This window comes from Cucurbita pepo, chromosome LG01 (assembly GCF_002806865.2).
Source record: "Cucurbita pepo subsp. pepo cultivar mu-cu-16 chromosome LG01, ASM280686v2, whole genome shotgun sequence".
Lineage (NCBI taxonomy): Eukaryota > Viridiplantae > Streptophyta > Magnoliopsida > Cucurbitales > Cucurbitaceae > Cucurbita > Cucurbita pepo.
Window position 1 is genome coordinate 6748657 of NC_036638.1, and position 12106 is coordinate 6760762.

Here is a 12106-nt window from a genome sequence, read left to right on the forward strand (position 1 = left end):
GTAAAATAAAGAATTTTCAAAATTAGTTAAAAAAGGAAAGCAACGGGTGTCGTAAAAAAAGAAAGCTCCTTTCCCGTCTTTTCTGTGCGTCTCCTTTCTCCAGCGTCCGATCAAAGAAAAAAAAAACGAGGAAATCCTCGAACAAAGTCTCCTTCCTCTGAGAGCAGCGCGCCAAATACAAAATTATCCTCTTTCACTCACCTCTGTCAGGTACCATTCTCTCTCAATTCTCTTCCATGCCAGACTTAGGGTTACACGTATGCTTCTTCTTCTCTTCTTGTTGTTCTTCTTCTTCTTCACATCATCTCTTTTCACACTTGTTTTCTTTCGCTCTTGCTGTTTTGCTCTTCATTGATTCAGGATCTTGCTGATATGGCGGAGCCTCCCACCAGTCCGCCCGGTGGCAGTCACGAGAGCGGCGGCGAGCAGAGCCCTATCACTGGTGGTGCTCGCGAACAGGACCGATTTCTTCCGATCGCTAACATTAGTCGGATCATGAAGAAGGCCTTGCCTGCTAATGGCAAGATCGCTAAAGACGCTAAGGATACTGTCCAGGAATGCGTCTCCGAGTTCATTAGCTTCGTCACTAGCGAGTGCGTTTTTTTTTTTTTTTTTTTTTTTTTTTTTNTTTTTTTTTTTTTTTTTTTTTTTTTTTTTTTTTTTTTTTTTTTTTTTTTTTTTTTTTGTGTAGGGCGAGTGACAAGTGCCAGAAGGAAAAGAGGAAGACTATTAATGGCGATGATTTGCTTTGGGCAATGGCGACGTTGGGATTTGAGGAGTATATTGATCCGCTTAAGTCGTACCTTACTAGGTACAGAGAGGTAAAATTGTTTCTAATTTTTAGCTTCTCTTTTTGTTTTACGTTTTCTTGCACCTCACATTTAGACTTAATTGTACACGGACACTACTTATGCGGATTATTGTGGACGTCCATGACTATAGCAATTAGAGCTCTTCTCGCACTTTCGATTACTTTTAGTGATTGAGATTTGTGCTTCAACTGGTGGACGAGTGCTTAAAACTTTTCGCTGTTGATCAGTGAATGCTTGTATCCTGACGTTTTGAATGAATTTGGTCTGTTACGTTTTTTGTGCGGGTATATAATTTGTTTGACCTCATCACTATGATGTGCTCACATTTGTTTTCTTTTTTCCTTTTTTTTTCCTTCACTTTTTTTGGTGGGGGGAATGGTGTTGCTTCAGTTGGAGGTAATTGAAACCAGCTCTTAAACCTAGTATTCTAGTGTTTATTGTATCCCCTAATCTGAGCTTTCTTTGAGAGAAAAGTATGGCTAAGCTTTTCTGGTTGAATGCAAACTTTTCCAGTGTGATGCTAAAGGATCTTCTAGGGGTGGTGACGAATCTGCTAAAAGAGATGCAGTTGGGGCCATGCCTGGTCAAAATTCCCAGGTTTAGTTACTTTTTGTAGAATCTTTGTTTACAGAAATTCTTTTTTATCATCATGGACACATGAATTGATTTTTTTTTACCCTTTATATGTAATCATACCTTGATTTTGGTTCAACTATATGTGCAGCAATACATGCAGTCGGGAGCGTTGACTTACATTAACACCCAAGTAATAATCTCTCTTCTCTCAACTTGTCAACATGCTGTTCAGGAACGCCCTCTTTTTCATTGCTAATAATTGGATTGAAATTTGTAGCTGTTATTCACTTGTTATTACCAGCATTGTCTTTTATTTTTGAATGTTGCTTAGAAGATGGAGCCATTATTCTTTTTCCCTTATATATACATATATCCTACCTGTTTTTTTTTTTTTTAATTATTATTATTATAACATTTGCTTGTCATATGAAGTTAGCTTGTCTAGTAGGATTTCATCCTAGGTGGTAGGTGACCAACATATGGAGATTGAATCCATTCCCCAAAGTTTATTTTGTTTTTTCCACATGCTCAATGTCACCAAGCCAACCATTGGTAGATGATACTGAAATGATATACTTTTAATGTTTATAAGAAGATATATTATTAAAGAAAAGAACTTTATTGTTCTACCTTTCAAACATCCCATAGTCAAGAAAAAATTCTACACACTCTTTTTCCTCGGAGGAATTTTTAGACATTTAAATTTGTCTTACAGTATCATTGTTCAGAAAAGAAGATTTCATTTTCTCAAAAAAAAAAAAAAGAAAGAAAGAAAGAAATCTGTATGAAGATACTTTTCATTTGGAACAATGTCCTACATCTAGTTTAAGATTATTTGAGATCTTGGGAACGGTGAGCTTGAAATTCCACTATTTATAACGATGTAAATATCTATATAACAGTTTTTTTCCCTTGAATTTTCTATAGCTGTTCCTTGCCTGTTTGATCTAAATGCTTCACAATCGAGGAAGTTTTAATTGAAGAATGGGACAGTATTCTATCTAACATTTCTTGAATGTGATAGTTATTGGCTTGTCATTTTTTGAAATAATGCCTAATACGACTTTTTATTGGCCTTTCATTGTTCTGCTTTCTTAGTTTTCTAGGATGAAAAGAAAATGAATTGCATTAGTTTTCTTGCTACTTGTCATAATAGGGTTTTGTGTGAGAAGCATGTTTACCTCTGACGTTGATTCACTGCTCTCTTTAGAACAGAAAGTAATTTGAATTGTACTATTTTCGCTATTTGTCCTAGTATAGGAAGATATGCCTGTTTACCTGTCACATAGATTTCTAGTTGCAATGAAATATCTATGCAAGATGTTCTTCCCTGTAGTTGGTCATATCATAATTTCTTCTTTATGCAAGGATATTAAATCATTTAATAAGGCCATGAAGATTTTTGAGTTATGGCGGTTGTGTGACTTTGTTTTTATGATTGTGGTTAAATGTTCAGTTTTGGTTAATTTGGCGTTAATGTTTTTTTTTTTTTTCTAAATTATTTTGTTATAAAATATGACTTCCAATTTAGCAAAATGAAAAAAAAAAAAAACAGAATATGGGTTACAAAAGTTGGAAGGATTTAATCCCTAAATTCATTCCAAATATATTAATAGAACTATCAAAAGAGCTCTAATTATAAGTAATTCCACCAACCACTAGTAATCACAAATAGTTGAATGTTGCAAGACTTAAATATGGACCTCTACAAGGAGAATAAATTATTAGGAGCAGCTACCGCGCTGAGGTTGTTACTCACATGAACATCAATTTTTGAGTTGATGTCTCATTGATGCAGTGATTATTAATTATGATGACATAATCTGCCTTTACTAACTTTGAGCTTGGTGGTTTGAAGAACCAGGGTGTCCTAAAGGTTATGAGTACAAATCTTCATGGCGGCATATATGAACGAATGTCTTACGATCTCCTTTTTTTTTTTTTTAATACTAAAAGTTATGCGCTCTGCACAGTAACCCCTTGTTAAAATTGGTGGAAATCTGTAGATCGTCAGTATTGAAATGGGCTAGAATGAAAAGAAGGGTTGAAATATGAAATTTTAGTGGGTTTTCTATTTTTAGCATTTTATGCTCATTTAAACTTTCGACAAGTTCTTTAAACTGAGTAACATGTAGTTGATCGTCAATTTTCTCTTTTATTTGATTGAGATTTAAGCCCTTCCCAACTATCTACTGTGGATCAAAAGGTTGCCTTTACACCGGTAGTTTTGGATTATGAAATGTGTTTTGCTGGTTTTAATTACTAAGGTGAATTCTTAATGCAGTCTGAGGTGTCTACGTGAGGGTAACTCAAATGTTAATTTTAATTTGGCTGTTTGATTCTTTTGCTTATTGGTACATTATGGTTGAGCAAATGGTTGTTTGTTTCCTCTATTGCAAATGCACAGCATTGATATCCATCTACCAATATATATCTTTTTTAAAAAAAATTGTTTTATTGAGGTTAGTTGTCTGATAAATGTTTTGGCTGACTCTATTATTATTTCCCGGCATCCTATGTTTTGCAGGGACAGCATTTGATCATTCCTTCAATGCAGAATAATGAATAGGAGTCACCTGCATCCCACTTGGATTGCCTGAAATCTGAGGCTGGTAGAAGCGTTCAACGCCTATATAGCATCTTTACAATCGATTTGGCTAATTTATTATGATATGAGATGATATTGTAATCTATATTTTTGTGGTTTCTGTGTTGGTTCTGGATTTGATTTTGGTTTGGGCTTTAAGGTGGGCTTCGATTTTATTGATGCTCTCGTCAGCTAAAGTTGTTGTAAAATTTGGGACCTTCAATTTAGTATAGTTGCTTCAGTAATTTGAAAACTGGAAATATTATTCTCTTTCCAACTTCTGTTGCTTTTGCTTTAATGACACTGGTTTCGAACGACTAAGAAAGTGCTACATGTATCCTCTCCTTCCCTTTTACCATGAATTTGTCTTCTCTCTCTCTCTCTACATACAAATCTGTTGGCTGATATTTCATATTGCATATATATTCTGTTGGCTGATATTTCATCCGAATGCTTGACTGGAATCTGACTGTAGGTCAACTGCAAGTTTCTTTGACTTGGAGGGACAGATGGGGCGCTGTTGGTGGACACTGCAATCTTCTTAGCAAGCATCTTGCTCGGGTCCCCCAATCCCAACCCAACAAATATTGAGGGAAGGAAAGCAAACCAATCAAAGCAGCTCAGCGATTCTCCATCCTTAAAAGAACTTTGGTAAGATCATATTATGCTTCACTTCCTCTTGACTAAAAGATCTGTGATTTGATTCTCAAGGCAATCAATATATATATGAACTAGCATGTTTTGTTCAGGTTCTGAATAAGAGATTTTGGCCGAAGAGACTGTCAATTCAAAATAAAATAGTAGCTTATATATTGGATTTGAAATAGTATATGTAGGTTACCATTACCATTAGGGTTTACTTCAGTTAGTGAATCATTAAGAAAATTGAGGCATTTGATAAATGAAGATGCATGATGTTTTAACTTATCTGGAAGTGGAAGCATGGTTATTATTATCTGTAGTACTGTGCAAGAAGAAGCAGGAGCACGTGGTGGACATAAATCACCAGGCTAGAAGTCACATGACTAGCACGTGATCTGAGATCACAGTCAGAGAAACATTATAGTGGTACCCTTCTCTCTTTCTCTCTTTTTTTTTTCTCTTTAAATGTGTTTCCATTCCATTAAAACCAGTGAAGATCTCCAATCTGTCAGTCCACTTAGGTCAAGCCAATTGGGGCAACGCTTTCCACAGACCCCCCACTTGGTTGGGTGTTTGGTACGGACTCATGAATCCCACAGCTGTGTTTCAAGTAATCCTTTCTTCTTCCTCTCCCCAAATTAACACTTTATCCCTCTTTGATTTGATTTCTTCTAACTTTTTCTTTTTTTTCTTTTTTGCTTCTCTCTCACAATTATTACTTTTCTTGCCTATTCTTTTTATTATCATCTATGGTTTATCATCAATGCCCAACTAGCCCAATAATTAAGGATTTTTTGTATTTATATTGTACTTTTTAGAACTTAATAGGGCAACTTTTTTTTATGTATTTAGAAGGGTATGGTAATTTTTGTGATATAACAATATATTTGGTGAAATAGTATTTCTGAAAATGGCTAGGATCTGTAGAACATAAATTGCATTCGCACTGATAGGTGATTAGAAGAAATTGCATCTTCGTCAATTCAGAAAATGATCCTTTATCTCGTGTTCCAACCATCAAATTACGAAAATGTTCCTTTTGAAAAGGTGATTTCATATGTTGAAAGCTATTGTAGTTTTAAGAATAGTAAGAATAGTCTTAAAGTTGATTCGAGCTTTACAATATTTTATTTCTTTTCCTAAATATTAACTTACTTTCTCTCTTTATGTTTCAACCTAATTATAAAAGAAATTTTATTATTGTTTTTATTCTTTAGAAAAGGTAATTTGGCAAGCCAGGTTTTAAGTAGTTGATTTGATTGAATGAGAAAAGGCTATTGGACTAAATGTTTGAATTTTTTTGTTTTTTTTTTTTTTTGAATCAACTCGGAGAATCAGGTGAATTTTGTCCCATCTTTTATTAGTCGGTGTGTGTGAGCTTTGCTCCTACTAGCTCTATACTGCCATCAACTCCATTATTGGTAATGTTATAAATTTCATAGTTTTAAATTTATTCTATGGCAAGATTAAAGCATAGGCTCGATTTTCTCATAGCTACAACCTCACTTGCATGTACAAATCATACTGTCCATAACACGTAGCATCAAACTTGAAGATTTGCACTTTGCTTAACTAAATGCAAAGCAATGATTTATTGTGTAGCCCATTACTAATAGATTGTTATGAATCTATCACATACACTTGTCGTTTTTAATATTTTTATTAATGAAAATAAATAAATAAAATTATACCTTTTTTTATCCTCAAGTTTTAGATTTGGTTGCATTTATGTCCGTAAGTTTTCTCATTTGAGATTATCTCTGTTTTGGTTTCTATCATTCTCACTTTTAGTTGTTGATCTTTTTATGAAGAGTTACTAGGTATAATATATTTTTCAAATACTTTTATGTGTAAATATGTTGATTTAAAAAAAAAAAATAATAAAGAAACAATGTAGAAAAAGTGTATTAATTATTATTTTCTTGTAATTAAAAATTGAAAAAGAAAATTAAAGTTGTATTTTGTTATGATATTCTTGGCAAAAGACGACTACTAATCTTAAAATCATTCAAATAAAGCGGTCAAAGTAGAAAAGGTTGCTGTTTGGTAGTTTAGCAAATACCAGAGAGAGAGAGAGAGAGAGAGAGAGAGAGAGAGAATTGTTATAAAACTGAAGATCCAGCTCGGAGAGGAACGTCACCCCTTGCTGAGGGCTCTGCCCAGACATTTTTTAATATTACTCTCTGCTTTTTTTCTAATAAAAAAATAATATGCAATAAATTTTAAGCCCCTTTTGCAAGTGTTATCTCAAAATTTAAAATTAATATAAAATTTTAACATAAAATTTAAAAAAAAATAAAATATGAGACCTATTGACACAAAATTAAAAAGTAAAATTATCTATCAAATATTTTTTTGAAGTCTAATGACCATTTTAATTCCTCGATTATTTAAATGTCTATTTTGTCAAAACACTTTCAAATATATTAGCTAGTTATTAAGGAATGGTTATTATTTTGACATTAATCCCCTCACGAAATAAAATAGAAAATTTGGAAAAATAAAATAAAATAATAATTAAAAAAAACTACAAATAACAGAAATAGAGAACGTGTAGTGCACTGGCAATGGCTGGGGTCTGATGCATGGGATCGCAGAGGCTCGTTTTTTCTTTCTTTTTTTTTTAATGGTCAAAAATCAAAAAGTACCTTAAATAAAAATAAAATAAAAATAAAAGAAAAGGAAGGATGAATTTACGAAAATACCCGTCCTGCTCTCTTACAGCTGGCCACGTTGTCCTATGCTCCCTCCTAGTTCTAGAGAGAGAGAAAGCTGACTGTGTATGTCACGTGGCATTTGTCACGTGCGTTGTTATAATTGAAGGAACGAATGAATGAGTACAAGACATCCACGCGAGGCTGCCCGTATCTTTGTAGGGAGTGCCCATTTTCCTTCTCTCACTCTCTCTTCCTTTTATTTACTTATTTATTTATTTTTATCTTTTTATTTATTTTTATCATTTTATAAGTTTATTCGTTAAAATCTATTCCCCCAATTATATATAATTTTTTTTTTTATTTTATAATAAATTTATGAATTTGTTCGAGTTCAAAAAATAATTCAAAATTTAAAGTGAACTTTCATATTAAATATAAGATTAGTTTCCGAACTCTGAACTATACAAATTTAACTCCTAAGTCAAATTCTTTCTCCGTTAATTTATCACTTATTAATTTAATTTCGAAGAATATAAATAATAATAATAAACAATATCCAATATTATAACTTGTTTTTGTATTTTATATATATAAACTTTTTATAATTATTGTTGAATTGTGTTGATTTTAATATGTAATTTTAATTCTATTTAAACTAAATATATTAAATTTATTACCAGTAAATATATTTTAAAAAAAAATGTGTTTAGCCTCCAGCTCCTAAATTTTGTTTTTATACTAATTTAAGTTTTAAAAAGTGGAATTCAAGAGCGGTTATAAAACTTTTATGTTGTCATTTTGACTGTATTTTAGTGTATAATTTCATATTTTTTTTATTAAACTAATTTATAATTGAAAATATTTATCAAAATTATAAATAATAATAAAGGTTGGAATTTATAGGCATTTTTTGAACAAAGTTGTTAAAAACCCAACTTTTTTCATCATAAAATAAAAATTTCCTAATTTTAACCCAACAAATCTTAATTTCCATAACACAACAAGGTTTTTTATATATGTAAACAGCTCTGTCATTGTTTTTATCTAAAATCCTATTGATTTAATAATATGGTTTTATTCTATAATTCATTAAAAAAAAACACATAAATACAGCTTTTTAAACAACTATTCAAAAGAAAAATATTTAATTTATAAAAATTATAAGATTATAAATAATTATATATATACGGATCCAATATAAATACAAATTTAGGGTCGACTACCTAATATATATAACTTTACACCAAAACATGCTTAATTTTAGAGTTTTTATGACAATGTCACAAAAAATGAAGGGTCGACTCATACATTCATGATCACTCTCGTTCAGATATTGTACTGATTGGACGGTCGACCTCATATATTCACGATCACTCTCGTTCATATATTGTACTGATTGGACATCTACTTTACTCAGACATCACAATATATTTTTTTCCTTATGGATAAACAACGTACTTCGAATTTCAAACATTTTAGTCAAGATTACTACTATTAAAAATTCAAAATTTTAACTTACAATATAAATATAAATATAAATATAAATTAATAACTAAATAAATAAATAAATATATATATATATATATATACATACTCCTAATTAACTAATCCTATATAAATAAATAAATATATGAAATTTAATTAGGTAAGATTATTAGTATTTAATAATTGTAATTTGTAGGTAATTACCGAATTAAAATTAATTTAATCGAAATAAATAAATAAAAAAAGAAAAAGAAATGGTTGTGTGTGTTCACGTTGATGAGTATATAGATAGGCATAGCCAGGGTTGGGCAATTGCCTATCTGTCAGCCTCTCTGTCTCTCTGTCTTCTTCCATTTCTTTATTTCCATACCACTCTGTTCTTCTTCTTCATGCTCTGTTCTTCTCCCTTTCTCCCTTCCTATATAACCTTCTTCTTCCCTTCCCCACCACCATTTTCTCCCTCCTTCCCTTAATCACCACCCATTCTTCAGCCATGTTTGGGGATACCACTTTCACCAAGGTGTTCGTTGGGGGCTTGGCTTGGGAGACTCCCAAGGAAGCCATGAGAGATCACTTCGAGAAGTTCGGTGACATTCTCGAGGCGGTTATCATCACCGATAAACTCACCGGCAGATCCAAGGGCTACGGATTCGTAAGTCTCGAGGAATTACGGATTTCTTTCTTATTTTATTTTATTTTAATTTAATTTTTGGCTTCATTGATGATTCTCGAGTTTGTTCTTGATGTTCTTGATGTTTTCGATTTTAGGTCACGTTCAAGGACGCAGAATCGGCGAAGAAGGCTTGTGAGGATTCGGCTCCGATCATCAATGGCCGTCGAGCCAACTGTAATCTGGCTTCCCTTGGCGCTCGACGATCCTCTAGGTCGGCTTCGGCTACTCCTCCGCAAGGTCCTCAACCAGGTTAACACACTCTTCTCCTCTTCTCTCTCGAAGAAGAAACTGGTCAATTCAGTATTTGTGAATGGCATTTTCGTAATTAAGTTGAGGAAGATCTGAATATGGTTTGTGATTCCTTGAAGGATCAAACGGTGGTGCGCCGAGGACGACGTCAGCGGCTGCGGGAAACCACGTGCAGTGGTACTACCCGGCGGGGACTCATCCGACGGCGTTTCATCATCAGCCTCATCAGGCCGTCCCTTTCTATGGGTATACCTCAAGATCCTATGCACTCTTCCGTACTCTATTATTGCCCAGGGATTCTTTAGTATTATTTTTGGTATTTTCTTGTAAATCAACGTAAATTTCGTTTTCTTACAGATACTCCCCAAGCCCCACCACCTACATCGCCACCGATATCAGTTACAACCATGTCAGTTATTCCTTTTTTTATTTATTTATTTAAATTAATAAATCAATTATTTCTTAAATATTTTGAAATTCATTAGACATTANTTTTTTTTTTTTTTTTTTTTTTTTTTTTTTTTTTTTTTTGGTGATGAACAGCAGAAGGTGGGGTATATGAACGGCGGGCCTTACGCGCAGATATATCCGGGGCAGGCCATGGTGGGGGCGAACACATTGATGCCGATGTACCCGGTGTATCATTACCATCAATCACAGGCGATGGGGATGCCGGCACACATATTCCCGCCAAGTCCGACGGCGGCTGTGCCATTTGCGGCGGTTCCACCCACTTCCATTATGTCGAAACCCGCATCCGTTGGCCCCAACCCAGGTCCGTTTTCTCTTCAATTTCTGTGTTGAGTTATTGCGTTTTGTTGGGATGATAGAGATGTATAGAATTACTGCTGCTGTCCTTCGCCCATTGTTTTGCCTTTTGCATGATGTCCAGAAGAACACGGATTTTGGTCAATGGTCAAACGTTATTAACAAGAAAAGATAAAGAAAAAGAAAACAGATCAGACTCCTCCTCCTCCTCCTCCTCCTTCTCCTCCTCCACGTGAAAGGGTAGTTTTAGTAAAAGGGTCTGTCCTCCCCCTCTGCCAACTTGCTTTCCTCAGACCCACGTGCAATTATCAAATTAATTGAGCTTATTGTCGAGGTCCACGTTAACTAGTTTAGCGGTTGATCATGAATTTGTTAAATAAGGAATACATATCCATTGGTAAGAGGTCATGCTTATGTTTAAAGTGGACAATATCTTATTATATTTTGTTGAACGATGTAGATCATTAAACTGATATTACAAACAACAGTTTGCTTGGTTGTGGAATAATAGGTAGAGTTGGGGGAGGAGGATGCAGGGAATGATGATGGTGGTGGTGGTGGTGAAAGAAGAACAGGGAAGAATTAAGTATAAACAAAAGGGGGAAGCAGGCAAGCAGGCAGGCAGGCAGAGGCTAAGGAGGGACATTTTTATTTATTTATTTTAAAAATCTGAACATCTCATTCTCTCAGTACATGGCAGACAAGGGAAAAGAAAAAAATAACAGAGTAGACAAGGTGACGCTGGGTGGGTCGGGGGTGGGGGGCTGCTCAGAACTACATTATTTTTAGGCTGATCTGTTGTAGCCCTCTCTTTCTTTCTTCTTTTAATTATAAACTCATTTTTGTTGCCATTATCTCTCCCCCAAACCCATCTCTCTTAAGCTCTTATAAGCTCGAATCTCCCGAATCAGTTCGACCATAGAAGCTTTCAACGTACAGATTGAAACATTGAAATATGTTTCAATAACTCTTTGCTTACTTTAAGGTAAAAAGCTTGCACGTTGAAACCATGAATTATAAGATTATGTGTCAATTTTTGAGCTTGTGGTGCAGTGTTTGTGCTCAAATTTATATGATTTTTTTTTTTTAATTTGTAGGAAATTAAGAATCCTAAGGTTATGCTTCCCATTTATGGTAATGTCGGTGGGAATTGATTGATTAATTATGGTATAAACTTAATTAAATTATAAAGTTTGTAGGAAAAGTGTGGTGCAAGTACCCAATGTCACTATTACAAAATAATTTATATTTATAGTATGAAGGACTAAGGCAAAGTACCAAATGCAAATTTCCAACTTACACAAAATCATTATTTGATTTGACATCTTATACTATTTCAAGTTATATGATATCCACATCAATTATATCTCTACATTTTGCTCAACTTGTTCTAAAATGTTTTTTTTTTTTTCGTATTTTTTCGCAGTTAAGATAATTATGAGAATTACACGGTAGTTGATGTGTAAAAATTGAAATGTACATGTTTACCCTGTTCATAATTTCATTTTTGTAAATTGACGTGTTAGTTGATGTACAAAAATTTAAGATGACTTACACGTTTAGTCCCTAATATTGGGAGTTTATGTTAAGTTAGTCTATACGTTTCAAAATTGAACGCTCGAGTCTCTAACATTTAGAAAATGCTCATTTTGTTGTA

The 12106-nt window shown here is 33.5% G+C and overlaps 2 protein-coding genes across 8 annotated transcripts; both read left to right on the forward strand.

Moving 5' to 3' along the window:
- Positions 1-4: 4 nt before the first annotated feature.
- Positions 5-4306, forward strand: LOC111794949 (nuclear transcription factor Y subunit B-1-like). Of its 3 annotated transcripts, none has more exons than XM_023677168.1 (7): positions 9-257; positions 361-593; positions 692-821; positions 1203-1208; positions 1326-1409; positions 1537-1578; positions 3916-4306. In XM_023677168.1, exons 1-7 carry the CDS (start codon positions 237-239, stop codon positions 3955-3957), a joined length of 558 nt encoding a protein of 185 aa, XP_023532936.1. In that variant the 5' UTR covers positions 9-236; the 3' UTR covers positions 3958-4306. The 3 variants fall into 3 exon arrangements, with proteins under 3 accessions (XP_023532945.1, XP_023532936.1, XP_023532952.1); XM_023677184.1 differs by having other exon boundaries at positions 11-210; XM_023677177.1 differs by lacking the exon at positions 1203-1208 and having other exon boundaries at positions 5-257.
- A 4781-nt stretch (positions 4307-9087) lies between these two features.
- Positions 9088-11368, forward strand: LOC111794925 (probable RNA-binding protein ARP1). 5 transcript variants are annotated; one of them, XM_023677150.1, is made up of 6 exons: positions 9088-9411; positions 9528-9681; positions 9801-9927; positions 10039-10090; positions 10225-10456; positions 10574-10917. In XM_023677150.1, exons 1-6 carry the CDS (start codon positions 9253-9255, stop codon positions 10609-10611), a joined length of 762 nt encoding a protein of 253 aa, XP_023532918.1. In that variant the 5' UTR covers positions 9088-9252; the 3' UTR covers positions 10612-10917. The 5 variants fall into 5 exon arrangements, with proteins under 5 accessions (XP_023532918.1, XP_023532925.1, XP_023532900.1 ...); XM_023677157.1 differs by having other exon boundaries at positions 10228-10456; XM_023677132.1 differs by lacking the exon at positions 10574-10917 and adding an exon at positions 10938-11368 and having other exon boundaries at positions 9152-9411.
- Positions 11369-12106: the final 738 nt, after the last annotated feature.